We start from the raw sequence: 15742 nt of genomic DNA on the forward strand, positions 1-15742 counted from the left end.
TCCTTATAACATTGTCTATCATAATAAAGGGTATTTTTCAAGAAACTACAGTTTACATCTTCGGGACTTTCTGTAGAATCTTAAAGTTACGTTTTGTTCGTTTTAACGAAATTACGTTCATGATCGGAGTTTCGTTTACGCCTTAAATCTTTATACTACCACCAACAATCACCATATCATCATCAACACACTAACTCCTCTCAAGAACATCATGTTCTTGAGGCAACAACAATCAACCTTAAATCTACTTAGCTAAACATCAAGATTTCAACAATATCACCTCTAAAACTAGGTTTATAACTACATATTAAAAGGATCTTGGATTTGAATCTTAAATAAAGTTGGGTCAAAGATTTTTACCTTTCTTAAAAGATTGAGATGTGTTATTGAGGATGGTGGAGTCTTTGGAGTGCTTGGTATGGTTTTTGAAACCTAAAACCACCATTGAAATCAAGAAACCAAAGAAGAGTTACTATTCATACTATTCACTAGCAACTTTCTTGATTTTATTTGACCCATCAAACCTTGATAAAAAGAGATCAAAGAATTATCTTACCTTAGTTTGGTTTTTAGGAAGCTTGAGAATTAATGGGAGGATTTATCCATGTCTAGAACTTGGAGATTTGATTTTGAATTCCTTGGTTTTTGGAAAATAGCCGAATGGCTTGATGAAGAAGTGGGGAGAGAGTTTTATGCTTGCTTCCTTGGTTGCTTCTTGGAAATTATGTTGGTGATATCTTATATTGATTTGATATTCTCCTAGTTTAGGATCCTAGGTTTATTCTTGTTGCCAAATCCATGGACAAATCTAAGTAGCTTCCTAGTTTACAAGCTAAGCTACTTGTTTTAGCTTCCTTAGCTTACTATTTCATTAGCCTTGGTTGATCATCCTATATCTAGCTCACTATTTGATAAAGTAACCATGGTTACTTTCTTACCATGGTTAGTTAGTGCGTTACATTTATTTAATCGTTTACGCGTTCGCTCGGTCGCTTAAACGTTTTCGTAATACTTCCTCGTAAATGGTTCGCGATGTAATTCCTTTCACATTTATTCCTTATGTTTTGAATTATCATACTTGGATATAAATCCATAGGGTTTTAATCTTGTAATTATATTGGGATTCCCGTAATCCTCGATGAGTCGTAAATATGGTCGTTTTTCAAAGTTCGTTTTCTTCGAAAACTAATAGCGTTTACATACACTCATTTGGTATGTATAATCATAATATCAACTCCGAAACTCATTTTCTCACGCACTGCATAGTATGGGCTCAAAAATTTTTCCCGTCCGTCAGTGTTACTATTCATTAAACGTTTTACAAGGTCTCAAAAATTTGAGTTATTACATCGAAGGATATTCCTCATCCGTTGAATATCATTGTACCAGTTCAAACTTCAACAAATGTTACAAGTGCAGATGATCTAGTAGTTGTACAATCACTCTAAGGACTGAGGGAAGGGAGTGAATTGAGTGAGAGGCTGAGTTGCTCTCAGGAAAAAGGAGAGGAAAAGAGTGAAGAACTGTAAGCTATTTCTTCCATCTTGGCAAAAGTGAGTGAGTGGAGTCCCACCTTAGTAGGTGAAGCTGGGGGTGTGAGGGTGGGAAGCCACGGGGAGCCCTTGATGCAAGAAAAGAGAGAAAATGAGAGAAAAACAGGTATAGAAGAATGGGAAAAGCCCATTGTAAGTCAGTTAATGGATGTCAATGAGGCTGAAAAGAAACAACTAATTCAATAAGAATATCAAGCTGTCTTAGATTTTATTTCTTATGAAGCTGAGGCATTTACTCACCCTGTTTCAGCTTATCAAGTTTTGGCTGAACAAGACAATGTGGCTGCTGAAAGAATGCTCAATTTGGTGCATACTACTGCCTCCATGCAAAGAGCTAAAGATGCCATTACAGCCATGCCACCCACAGCTAGTGATGACATTGATTATGGAACTGGTGGTTCTGAGGATCTATTTGGGGATGAAGATGATGATGAAGGAGATTCCATGGACATAGGGGGAGAAGCAGGCCCTAGCTCTAAATCAAACATGCCATCTTGGGTGTTTTCCAAAGCATGTGATGAGCATCATTTCAAGTCCACCCTTTCTCATTTCATTCAGCAAACTCAGACAGCCCTTCAAGCTACTACAAATGCCAACTCCAAGAGCCTTGTACAAGCACATATGCACTCTCTTCAGCTGCATCAAATTCAATCTCTTAAACAAAATCAGGATGTCACTTAACTGAAGACTGAAATTGACCAAATCAAAAAGGATGTTACTGAGAGATTGGATGCCAAGTTTCCTAACACAACTATGCTAGACATCAACAGACAACTAAGAAAAAATTCAGATCTAACCAACAAGGTGGATTCCTTAGACAAAAGGCTCAAAACCCTGGAAACTTCAATCACTGAAATTCATCTCCATCAAGCCCAACAAACTCTGCTACTTCATAAACTAGTGGTTGCACAGACCTCAACCTCCACTCAACTTGATGCTAAAAAAAATGGGGAGAAAGATATTATTCCCGTTAGCCAATGGGAGTCAACTAGTGAGGGGGAGCAAGTGCTCAAAATTCAAGTAAGCAAAATAATTGTTCCATTAGTTACTTTCCTAAAGCCACCAGTATTGGACATCATTGATCTAATTAAGATAGCAGCTGCTAAGTTGGAATCAAATGAGAAATCTAAATAGCTTGATGTTACAGCAGTTGAGAAAGAACTGGATGACAAATGGAAGAAAATTGATGAAGAAATTGTAAAGAAGTTTGGTCCAATTGAGAAGAAAGACAAAGTCTTCTCTCACTTCTCTCAATTGAGATAAATTTCAGCTGATGAGATGAGCCTAGGGAACTTAGAAAGGGGTCAACCCTTAACAATCAAGTCTCCAAAGGCCAGTGGGATTTTTAAGCCAAAAAGAAATTATCCAAAAACCTCAGAGAAAAATCCACTGGACCTATCATATGAAATCTCTAGGCCAGATGAAAAGAAGCTGATTGGAAGGTCTATAGATTTCTTCAAGGAACCTAGAGACTTAGTACTAAAGAAAAGGATTGCTAAAATCTACAGAAATTGTAAACTGATCTGTGTAGTGGCTGGACATCCACAATTTACAGAGGCTAAGAAAGAGGAAAAGGTGACGCTCAAACAACAACAAAAGCAAGTTGCTTTAGAAGCCAAGAACCAAGCTAAGAAGCCTGAAATCACAGAGACTATTTTGCCAACTGAGAATCTGGGTGAAGGAAAGAAAGAAGAACCAAAGCAGATAAAAAGGATGTTTAGATACAAGATGCATGCAAAGAGAAAGATAAATTTTGATGAAGACAAGGAAGACTACATGTCAGCCCAATCTACAACCTCAAGCCAATCAGTCATACCTACTGTGAAGAAAGCTGAATTCAAGGTTGATCCCAACATCACCTTTCATGGTTATCCCGTTGTTCCAAAGGATGAGCCTATAGATAGGGATAGCTTCCCTTTTCCTCATCTAAATCTTCCAATCTTTTCCAAAAAAAGGAAGACAAAGGAAAGAGTAGTCAAAACAGTCAAGCCTACCAAGCTCAAATCCAAGCAAGTGGCCAAACCCAAACCTACTGTCAACAAAGGAGATCAACTCTTCATATGTGACATAAAAGAATTTTCAAATATAAATCTCTATCTGGATGAGCTTGAAGAAGTCAGATCTATTGATGCCTACAAGCACCTTCCATAGAGATTAGTCTTCAGCTACAAGGGTGGTAAAGAAATTACATGCCCACTTCACAGAATCTTCAATGAAGGCTATTCAACTTTAGTGACTGTCTTCTCCTCAATCAAGAAAAACTTTAGATTCAACATCGTAGCCAAGAAAATGGTATTAAACAAGATTGAGGAGATAAGAAATAGCTAAAGAGGACCAAATGCACTCCCAAGAGTATTGACTATTCCTTTTACTGGAGATAGGGTGCATTTGAGGCCATACTGGATCATGGAGTTCAAGGATGAAAAGAACATTTGAAGATTCTTCAGATTGGAAGATCAACTAAAGATTTCTAGCAATGAAACTCTCAGAGTAATGCAAGAAAAGATAGATCCAACAAATGAGGATGAATCCGAATTTTTCAGACAACTCCAATGTCAGATTGAAGAGAATGATGTGAAGCTGGGAAAGAAGTTAAGGCAATCAAGGAAATGATCTAAATTTTCTAAGTCTAGAGGAGCACCTTGAAAATGATCTGTAAGACACTCTTTCTTTGTGATAATTTTCAATATACTGCAGCACTTGAAATTTTAATCTACTATATTTCATTCTGTATTCATAGAGTGTTTTGTTATCATCAAATTTCTCTTAATTTATGGCTACAATTCTAGTAGACATAAATTGGGGGAGACTTGTTAGGATTATGTTGTGTACTTGATGATAACTTGAACAAAACACTTAGTAGATTTTAGTTAAGTGAATTTATAGCTTTCAACGGATGATCATTTTCAACATCCGTTGAAAGAGTGGCTTATATAACAATAAGACTAGTAGCATATTTCTGCATACTTGGATAGCTTAGTGAACTAGATGTTGTAGATTGTTCAAGTCATGTTAACTACTAGATTGATATGCAAGATAGGATGGTTAATTGTAAATATTAGATGTCTTGTAATCTTGTGTAAATGAAGTAGAGTTAACTATCAAGAAGACAGTCTCAATGGATGATTTACAAAGCTTCAACGGATGATCAACATAAGTCTCGATGGATGATCAAACAGAGTTTCAACGAATGATCAGACAAAGTTCCAACGAATGATCAATCTGAGTTTCAACGGATGTTCAAATTCAAAAGAGCAGTTGATAGTGACTTGACAGTCACATGCGTTGGTTGTATGCAAATGGAATGTGACAGCCTGTTTGAAGAATTTAGAGAACAAAGAAGCATTTCCATTTGCATGCTAAACAGATGATATTCAAAGATGCTGGAAAGAGAAGTGTAGCAGCATGAAGTTAGACTAGATATAGTTTGTCTTATTATCTTGTCTTATTATCATGTATCTTGGTGATATATAAACCAAGTGTAGGAAGTTGAATTGTATCCAAGTTAGTAAGCAAAAAAAACTAGAGAAATAGATAAAGCAAAATATGTAAAGAATTTCTCTGTAGTTCTTGTTGTTCAACTTGTAAGCAGCTGTGTCCTATTTGTATCACAGAGTTCTCTACTTAATATATATCTCTGGTGGAAAAGTTTAATCCACCATATAATTTTTAAATACTTGTATTTAATTGCTTTGTGATTTGATTTATGTTATATTCTTATTCCGCACTATTGCAAATCAAACACAATTATTTATTTGTAGAAGAATCATTCTTAAAATCCAAAAAGAAGCCAGAATTACATTCAACCCCCCTTATGTAATTCTTGTTTAGATTGTTTGGGAATAACAAAACTGAGTGTTGAGGGAAAGTGAGAGGTGAGATGAGAGTGAGTGAGAGCAATGAGAGGTGAGATGAGAGTGAGTGAGTGAGTGAGTGAGTGGGAGGGAGGGAGGTTTAATTTTTGGACAAAGATGTAGTTGTGTGTAATAATTCCCCCCTCCTATTTTTATTTCTTTCAACTCCCGCTTCTACTTTTCATTTATATGCGCGCCAAACATTTTAGTTATTAGTTACATTATTTTTAAAAGCAACGGTAACACAAAATTTAGTGTAACCATAAATGCCTCATTATACCTATGGTTACACAAAATTATATCAATGGCTGTACTAGAAAAATGTGTAGGCATATGTAGGCTAAAAAACTTTTAAAGCACTTATGGTAACACTTTATCTTGTAACACTAAAAATTAATTTTACAATAGATCATATATGGTGGATCTGTGTGTACAATATTTCGGTTTATATAATTACAAGTTTTCTTCGCTTTTTATAATATGCAGTATTATTTTAATAAAAAAATATATAGATGGTTCCTTAGTCACTATATTTGCGTCGGACTAAAATAAATGAATATAGGTTATTCATCCAAACTAAATAAATAAATTAAAAATTTCATAAATAATTAAAAAAAAATATTAAATAAATTCATAGCTTAAAATTTCTAAAAAACAATAATAAAACAATTAATAAACAATAAATAAAAAACAACCCGTGCATAAAATTTCATACTTTAAAATTTTCACTTCAAATTAAATTCAAAAATTAAATAATATTAAAAACAATCCGTGTATCGCACGGATTTTAGACTAGTAATTTATTATTTATAATATATATAAGAATCGAGTTAGTCGAGTTTGAGCCGATTTCGAGCCGAGTCCGCGTTAAAAGGGCAAAATACTCGGCTCCGCTTGTTTACCCATTTAAAAATGTTTTCATATTCAAGATCGACTCATTTAAGAAAACGAACCAAATCGAGTTCATTTAAGCGAGCCGATCCGAGTTATTTGGGTGAATAGCTCAAAAGTTTGAATTCTCTGTTCGTATAATATATGGACTATATAAACCAAAATCTTTTTTATTATGTTTGGTCAATGTAGTAAAGCACGTCAATATAACGAAAGTATGAATCAGTCTTTCTTAATTTCTTAGCTGCTGGCACAGAACATGAGCATCCTTTAAATACTGCGGTGTCTCAGGTTTAGTCCTTTATTTAAATACTAGGATATTTATCAAATGTCTCATTTTTAAGGTCACTAGGCATGCTCTATTTAATTTATATCAATAAAAATTTTATTTCTCTCTCTTTTTACACATCTCTTCTCTCTCATCTTTTATTTCCCTCCAATTATAATTCAAATATAATATTATACTAATAACAACGCACTATTATAAGACATATTGTTGAAGTGAATATAAAAAAATCACGGTCTTAAATCACTAAAATATTATATTTTATTATATTTACAAGGCGTTTTAACACAACGAATTTTTTAAATCTTTAAACACAATTCTCAGTAGCTTTGATTAGAACCAGACATATCTGGGTAAATTTGTTTACAGGAGTCGCAGTGGTTTGAGGCAGTGTGGATAAAGGTCATATTGAGCTAGGGAAAAGGTCATGTGATATCCCTGGGTAAAACTCTGTAACACAAAAAATTTCCTTCATTTTCTCTCTTCTTTGAAATAGCACAACATTAAACTTAAGTTATTCCTAAATGCTGGAAGAACGGCAAAACAGAGCAAGTCAAAAGAATTGATAACCCGTGTGTTCTTTACAGTGACTCAAATCTAGATACTTTGTTTTTTTTTGACAACATACTGGCTACATTGTAGATCATGTGTTTACATGTTGGATACAATAGCTAAAATAACAATGATTCTGGAGATCTTGTTTTTTTTATCCTATTTTTTCACATTACATGAACTGGACTATATATACAAATACCAATAAAATATTACCAAATTTTGAAAGCCCAATTTCAACATAGTAGACAACAAAACTAATATTATTACACCCACCAAACTTACACCCATTTCCCATTTCTTTTGATTATCCGCTTTCCGGATAAGCTCCTTAATCAACTTGAAGTTCTGAACTCACTGGAGGAAGAACATGGTTGTGCTCACTTAAAATGAACATCTTCCAACGTCCGTTGCCCAAATGATAAATTGGACAAAGTTGCTCAATGCTTGGTAATATTCATGTACCATTCACCTGTAAAGACCAGATTATAAACGGAAGTCACAAGAAGGCAGGGCAAAATAGTTAGCACCTAAATATTCTACCAAACACAAATTGCAAGTAACTGAAAATTCTGGCCTCGGATAAGTAAACTTGCAGCCAGACCTAAACAAAAAAGTTACAAATATAACAACTTCAATTTGCTAAAGCTTAGAATTAGCAGAACTGCTGAAAATAGGGCACAAACAGCCTAATACATCATCTTTCATGTAACTATTAGCATACAGTGTCTAAAATTCAGAGCAACCTATAATTCACAGAAAACCCTTTCCCAGGCACCTTCAGACTCTAACTAACTTCTGTAGGCTCCAACAACATATGGACCTACCCAGGAATACGACATATTGAATATATAATGATGATGAAACTAAAATAAAAAACCAAATTGGAAATCAATAAGAAATCTGTGAAATCTTCAAAGTTTTAGATCTAGCAATATGAGTTCTACGCTAAGCGTGATTCCAAAAAAAACTTGTAAATAAATTTCGATGATATAAGGATTGTATCCTAAACAATCCAAAGTGTTTTTGTTCACTTTCTTCATCCAAAGTTGAGGGAGCAAGAGTTAAAGAACTTGAAAAGAAAACGTGGAATTTGTTAGCCAAGAACCTACTCTAAGAAAAATAAAGACAAAATAATTGTCAAATGATCAGGTAGCAAGTAAAACTTGCTGGATTGTCTAGTTAATGCCTTCTCTATTCCACCGAATACACAAGCAACTGAAACTCGTAATGAAGAAGTTTTGACAAACACATGCCCCTATTTCTTTTAAGGTCTAACAATAAATTCCCAAAGATCAGAGGAGCTCAACAACCACTAGTATTATTAGTAATAGACCTTGATATGTAACTCTAATGTCAATCTTGCATTATTTCCGAATTTCAACTACCACAAAAGAACCCCACTAAAACGACTGGTTTCATTTCCCATTCTATACACAAAGAATAAAAGAAAACTGGACCACTAAAAACAATATTTAAGGTTTCTCAACCAAATCCAGAAAGGTTTCAAGTATGTGTACTAAGAAGATAAGCAGATAAATGTTCTACTACATAGTTTTCAGGCATGTTGCTGATAATTTGTATCTGATTTAAAGAAGTATCCAAACTACATGAATTATAGTATAGGTTAATAGAGACATCTATTCTGATACATCATCTTAAAAGAGAGTTTTTTAGTTATTTTGGTATACCAACACCTAGAGTCCCCTCTTCCTAGTTCCTGTTTTTGCCCTTGTTACCTTTAGATATTTATTCATTTATTTTTAATTTCATACATTTACGATAAAGTTTCTGTAATAAGCAAGAAAAGTCTTAAACTAATACTAGTTATCCAATGAATATATTCCTCATTAAAATCCAAAGTGCTTATAATTCTTCACAATCACAACAGATCCATTTAAAAAAATGACACCTTGACTCTGCCTTCTCATAATCTAATATTCAAACTTCAAGATCAGATCACCTACTACGCAATTCACACCACCAATTTTATCATCAATCCAGTTCATGTTGCCAAATATTAAATCAGATTAAATCTCAGTTTGAAATCAGTACGAAAGGAAATTAACAAAATGCACTTACCAAGTTTAAAATCAGTCCTTGAAGATGACTTTCTCGGATAAATCCAACAACGGCTTCAAACAATCCGGTGAGAATTTCCGGGCAAACAGATATGAATGAGAGGAATTTGACTCCCTCAAAGTGTAAATCAGTTGTGCCGACACTTCAGGCGGGTAATAAGTATGAGGGTGACCATTAACACTATCCGTCCAATTGACCCTTGTCAATGTATAAGAAGAACACCCCTTCGGATCCAACATCGACAACAATGTAGGAAAATAATGCTCTTCGGGATAACAAGAATGTACATTTATACATGGAATCTTAAATTTTCTCCACAATCTCTTATCCCTAAGCACCATCAAGGAGTGCCTCCTAGTTAGTATAAAAAATTGAGACCCAACCCGAAACTTTTCAAAGGGTACTTCCGGAACCATCACACGTTTACCTCTAGCATTATATCTATCCCATAAAATGGATTGATTGGACAAAATTTCAATAAAACTAATCTTATCTAACGCAGTGGAATCCGAATCAGTAGTAAATAAGGCATTATAAACAAACATAAAAGAATGTAAAGGAATGCATTGTTGCGAAATGAGAGCAAAGTAGAAGTTACTGGAATCATCAAGAATGGCGGTGGCAAGAAGGCGGCGAGCAGCGGAAACAAGCGTGGCAGTCCCCCGATAAGTCCTATGCAAATTAGCAATGAGACGGCCTTGAAAAACACCAGTAGGTGGTGTAATTTGAAGAGTTGGGTCAGCGTGTATGTATATATTATACAAGGCAGAGTGGTTGTTGAAAAACACTTGCCACAAGGGTGAAAAATAGAGGTCAGTGTTTGTCAAGAACAAGAAAGCAATCTTGGGGTTATGATTGGTGGTGCCAAGGCGGGACTTAGCGGAGGCGCGTCGAGTGGCGCGTGTGAATAAAGACAAGTCATCAAGTTCATCAGCAAGAGGGATTGGTGGTGATTTAGTGATTGGGAGAAAAGAAGGGGCAAAAAAGAAGATGATAATCAAGGAGAATAGAAGGACTGTTGTTGGGATAAATGGAGTTGAAGTTGAAAACATTGTGAATGATTTGCGGGGGGGATTAAAAGGTGAGCATTTTGTTAGTTAGGGATCTAAGATCTGGGTATTGGGTGATGAGAAGAGAACGAAGGGGGTATGTATGTATGTATGTCTGATAAGGGAGTGAGATATGATAGAGAGATTGGAGGGTAGTGTGTTTGTGTGTGTGTGTGTGTGAATATTGATATAAAAAATGGTGAGTGTCTGTCAGGGCAGGGGCTATGTGTGTGACTGTGTGTATACTCTATCTATCTATCTATTAGGTTTCAAGTGAGATTTGGTGAGGGTTAAGTGTGAAAGTTGGGAATTCAGAGGAGTATTGTAATGCTACTCAAATTTTAGTCAATTTGTCTTCTTCTGGATTTGGGTTCTGTTTTGGACTTGTGGAGTCTTTGTAAATTACAATGTTTCTCCTACTTTTTTAAGCAACTGTAAATTAAACAAAATGCTTATTTCTACATTAATTTACTCAACTTGTACATTAAATTGTGCAAACGATAATGTGTATAAATCAATATATTTCATAATGTTTATTAGCACTAGCTTTTACAAATTACTTAAAATGCTCTTCTATATTTTCCTCTTCTTAATCAATTTTTTACCCTTTTTGGTCATACAAAATTCAAATACAGGATCCAATTTAATAATCAGACCCGGTTACAACCTATGGATTTATCCAAATTCAATTTATCAATACAAACAATACTATATTTAGCGGATACTCCATACTCACTATCCATGGGTTCCGGATACTCCATATTCACTATCCAACATATTTGTCCTAATTCAACATGGTAACTACCAATATAACAGCAATCACAATTATTCTGCAAAGAATAAAAGGAATGTCCGATCACAATTATCATCTAATATATTTCAATTTCCTTGATTGTAGAGCTATATTATTCTGCTGATTCTTCTTTGTAAACATAATTTTTTATCGCACAATTTGTTGCATACCACGTTATCAATACTATCTATAAACTTCTTACAATCTCGAATGGACGACAAAGCAGCTGACAGATATATGGATTCAACTGGATTTGGTATATGCTTCTTCTTTTTTGTGTTAGTTCATTCTTATTTGTACTCTTGATCAATTTCTCTTTTACACTCTTTCATTTTACAATTTAATTTATGTCTGAATGATCATCTTACAAGGTCTGATTTTACACATAATAAGGTCTTATTTGCACAATAATCAACAATTAATTTTTAATTATTGAGATAAGGTCTGATTAAAAGTTGCATGTATTTATCTGTTTATTTTTTGATTATTAGTTGTATAACCAGATTCCATATTCATTACTGATATAGTGTAAGTATCGATTACCTTTCAGAATTCCTAGATGTTATTCCACGTTTTAACAAATGCGTCAATAAGATAGAAATGTCAGGACCATAACTTTTCAGAAACTTTACTGCTACTTCCATTCAGCAGTTCTGGGGCCATCCAAGGTAGGGTTCCCCTGTCTCCCCTGAAACCAAGGTATTGCGCTTGATTTTTGACAGACCAAAATCAGCAACCTGAAAAGTAGTAATTAACCAATGATGAACAGATGTTTAGCTTGAGGCTTTTTTTAAAATAACAGTACACACAAGGTAACTCATACATGAACAATGCACAATGGCCCTAGAAGGATGTTTCAGGTTCACCAGTAAGTTGTCACATTTCAAATCAAAATGCACAATGTTTTTTGAATGTAAATACTCCATCCCAAAGGTTGTATCCATGGCAATGATGAGTTTCTTCCAGTGGTCAAGATGCCTTAAAACAAAACAATGTATTTATCTGTTTATATTTTGATTAGTAGTTTAAATTTTTTGAACTATATTGATGCGAAAAGAATTTCAAAATTATATGCAGACCTTCTTCTGACGACTGTGATATATTTTGTATAATGTAGTAAAATCCCCTTATACACCAGAAGTTGACAAACATCCTGTATGCATAAAGAGTCAGCTTATGTTCTCGCTTCCTGCTTCGCGGATTATAACAGACACCGACCATGAAAGTCCTGTTACTCAACCGCCTACAGATAGTATAAATGACAATGGTAATTACAGTTTTATGTCGTTCTTACAAGCTAATATGCATACAAATTAATTGATGATAACCTGTATCGTCGCTATTTGAATTTATAGTTTCAACTTCTGGAATTTTCCCAAGCTCATGTGTGAAAAAAGTAAGTTAATAGATGAACCGTAATTCTGTTGAGCTGTTATCTTCAAATAATTCCAATACCCCTGTTGATCAGAATTTTTTATTTTCGTTATATTTACTCGAAACTGATCGTTATATACGTTTATTTTTAATTAGTCCATACTCAAGTCTAATTAAAAGTCAGTTATTGACCTTATTGCTATGTCAATATTTCAGATATAATGCCAATACTTTCTTTGAACAGTATTCAAAATATTGAAAGCTGAGTCTACCACACCATGTAGTTAGCCAATCAGAGATTTTCTCATAATTTTCAGCCAATCAGAAGCCACCATTTCAATATCGACCAATCAAAATTCATGAAATTCTTTCCTTTTTCAGGACTTAACCATGATGTTAACCACCTTCGGTTAGCCTTAAATCACTCTAATTAATGTTTATACTTTTATCATTAATTCTAATTCAAATTCAAAAACATTTCCTTTTTGACTTTTAAACTTTACTTACCATTTTAACAAAATCATTTCCTTTTTAAACTTTTTACCATTACTAACAAATCTCTCATTTACAAATCTATAATTTCAGATTTTCTCATTACTAACAAATCTATAATTTATAAATCAACTATTTCGGATTTTACCAATTTTTTTTAAATCTCTATATGTAATGAGATAGGTTAAAATCATATCTCCAAAATAAACAAGTATTTATAATTTATTAATTATAATAATATAAAAATGTGACATTCTAAATTCATTTAATGTAATAGTGTGATATTCCGTTGATTTTCAACCAAATACAAACAAAGAATTCAAAATTGATATGTCATAAATCACGCACATGATTTACTTAATCTTTATATTTAATTGTATCATTTTATATAGTTAACGAGTTAGCTATGATTATGGCATAATATGCATTAGCTTAAATCATTCATGTATAAATAATCACGCGCATTATTTTTTCAATCTCCAGATTTGACTGTATCTTTTCCTTTATTTAAAGTGTTAGGTATAATTAAATATGATTATACGATTAATGTCGATCTTGCGTGTAATTAAAGTCAATATAGTTGTCAGATTTGATTGCATCTTTGCGTGTAATTAATGTTGACAACTATTTTTTATTTGTAAACAAATAATGCCTCACCATAATCAACTCAAGTTAATTTGATACTTGAGAGATGCACAATATTTTTTGAATATAAATACTCCATCCCAAAGGCTGCATCCATGGCAATGATGAGTTTCTTCCAGTGGTCAAGATGCCTTAAAACAAAACAATGTATATATCTTTATATTTTGATTAGTAGTTTAAATTTTTTGAACTATATTGATGCGAAAAGAATTTCAGAATTATATGCAGACCTTCTTATGACGACTGTGATATATTTTGTATAATATAGTGAAATCCCCTTATACACCAGAAGTTGACAAACATCCTGTATGCATAAAGAGTCAGCTTATGTTCTCGCTTCCTGCTTCGCGGATTATAACAGACACCGACCATGAAAGTCCTGTTACTCAACCGCCTACAGATAGTACAAATGACAATGGTAATTACAGTTTTATGTCGTTCTTACAAGCTAATATGCATACAAATTAATTGATGATAACATGTATCGTCGCTATTTGAATTTATAGTTTTAACTTCTGGAATTTTCCCAAACTCATGTGTGAAAAAAGTAAGTTAATAGATGAACCGTAATTCTGTTGAGCTGTTATCTTCAAATAATTCCAATACCCCTGTTGATCAGAATTTTTTATTTTCATTATATTTACTCGAAACTGATCGTTATATACGTTTATTTTTAATTAGTCCATACTCAAGTCTAATTAAAAGTCAGTTATTGACCTTATTGCTATGTCTAAATTTTGGGTTTAGTTTGCACTAGCCCATAATATTTCCATGAAAGGCATTTATAGTTAGTGCATTTGTTCCTGGAAGAGCGTCTCTGTCAAAACTCCTAACTTCTATAGGTTTTTTGTGATTGGTCTTAAGTGGTAAAGGACGAGTTGCTGGAATATAAAATTAGAAGGCGACAAAAAGACCATAGTACTGGTCTGCATTATATGCCTTCCGACAGATATATTCCTTGATCCAGGCAAGGAGTTCATATTAACTTCTGGAGTCTTCTCTTCACTAACATGTTCAGCCTTAGAAAGAGAACTGACAGGAAACATAATAAATTGATAAGCATTATAGGACAATATCATATTTCTAGATATATTAAAACTTATAGGACAAATTGTTAATCATTATAGGACAACTGCCACTCCCTGCCATTGACGCACCTCCAAGGCCCCTGCATTATTTTCCGGCAAAAAGACCATAGTATTGTTCTGCATTATATGCCTCCAGACTGATATGTTTCTTGATCCAGGCAAGGAGTTCATATTAACTTCTGGAGTCTTATCATCAATAACATGTTCAGCCTTAGAAAGAGAACTGAAAGGATTGGCACCTTCTATGCGTGCAAGTTGATAATCCACTCCCATATTTCCTTGCTTTAGATCACCTCTTCGCAGATTTCTACCCTCAGACACAGGCTTTTCAACTGGGTAAATGGGCAACTTTATCCTACGGCACTTGCAACACCTGAATCCCATCAAATCAAATAGTTTCTCCTCATCAAGCTCGAGTGCAACAGCATGATACCATTCTGTAAATTCAACTGTAATATTGAATCAGTGACGCCATAATGTTTATCAGAGATACATTATTGCTTCTGTTCACGTGTACAAAGTTCAGCGAGGCCTGCTGCGGCAACCTACACATCAATTTAAATAAGATTTAACTTGAAAAGGGTTTTTTTGGAGGGTCATCATATTTTGTCCTTTATTTGAATCTGTATTGATCAACAAATAATTTTTATGTTAAGATTTATTAATGTCTGAATTCTTTTTTAAAGCTGATTTATCATCTGTGTTCACTGTCATTGTTTCATGATCCATATTTGAAGAATAAAAAAGTAAGCTTTCAACTCCCTGTTTCGCAAATTACACCACTCACCATGCGTAACATTGTTAGTGAGCAACAGAAAAAGATTAATACATTAAATAAAGGTAACCTGTCATTTCCCATCCTATTTTACTTTACAAGCAATTGTTGTTCTATTGTATTATCATAATTGTTTCTTTTAACAATTTTTTCCAGGGGTTAGGCGACATCCTCTCAGACTATTATCGCCATCACCAGCAAACAGTGGTTTGTAATTTTTTGTGGCTTATATGCGCTTAATTGTTGTGCTAACTATAAAAACAACTGTGTATTCCATTAGGTATCCAGAAAAGACATAGTCATACACC

The 15742-nt window shown here is 33.9% G+C and overlaps 1 protein-coding gene across 1 annotated transcript; it reads right to left on the reverse strand.

Annotated features, from left to right (window-relative positions):
• Window positions 1-7126: 7126 nt before the first annotated feature.
• LOC141666909 (glycosyltransferase BC10-like) lies at window positions 7127-10566 on the reverse strand. The gene is made up of 2 exons (XM_074473154.1): window positions 9219-10566; window positions 7127-7608 (listed from the first exon to the last, which is right to left on the reverse strand). The coding sequence occupies exon 1, from the start codon at window positions 10268-10270 to the stop codon at window positions 9230-9232; it is 1041 nt and encodes a 346-aa protein (XP_074329255.1). The 5' UTR covers window positions 10271-10566; the 3' UTR covers window positions 7127-7608; window positions 9219-9229.
• Between the last annotated feature and the right edge of the window lie 5176 nt (window positions 10567-15742).

This window comes from Apium graveolens, chromosome 6, assembly GCF_009905375.1.
Source record: "Apium graveolens cultivar Ventura chromosome 6, ASM990537v1, whole genome shotgun sequence".
NCBI classification, from domain to species: domain Eukaryota; kingdom Viridiplantae; phylum Streptophyta; class Magnoliopsida; order Apiales; family Apiaceae; genus Apium; species Apium graveolens.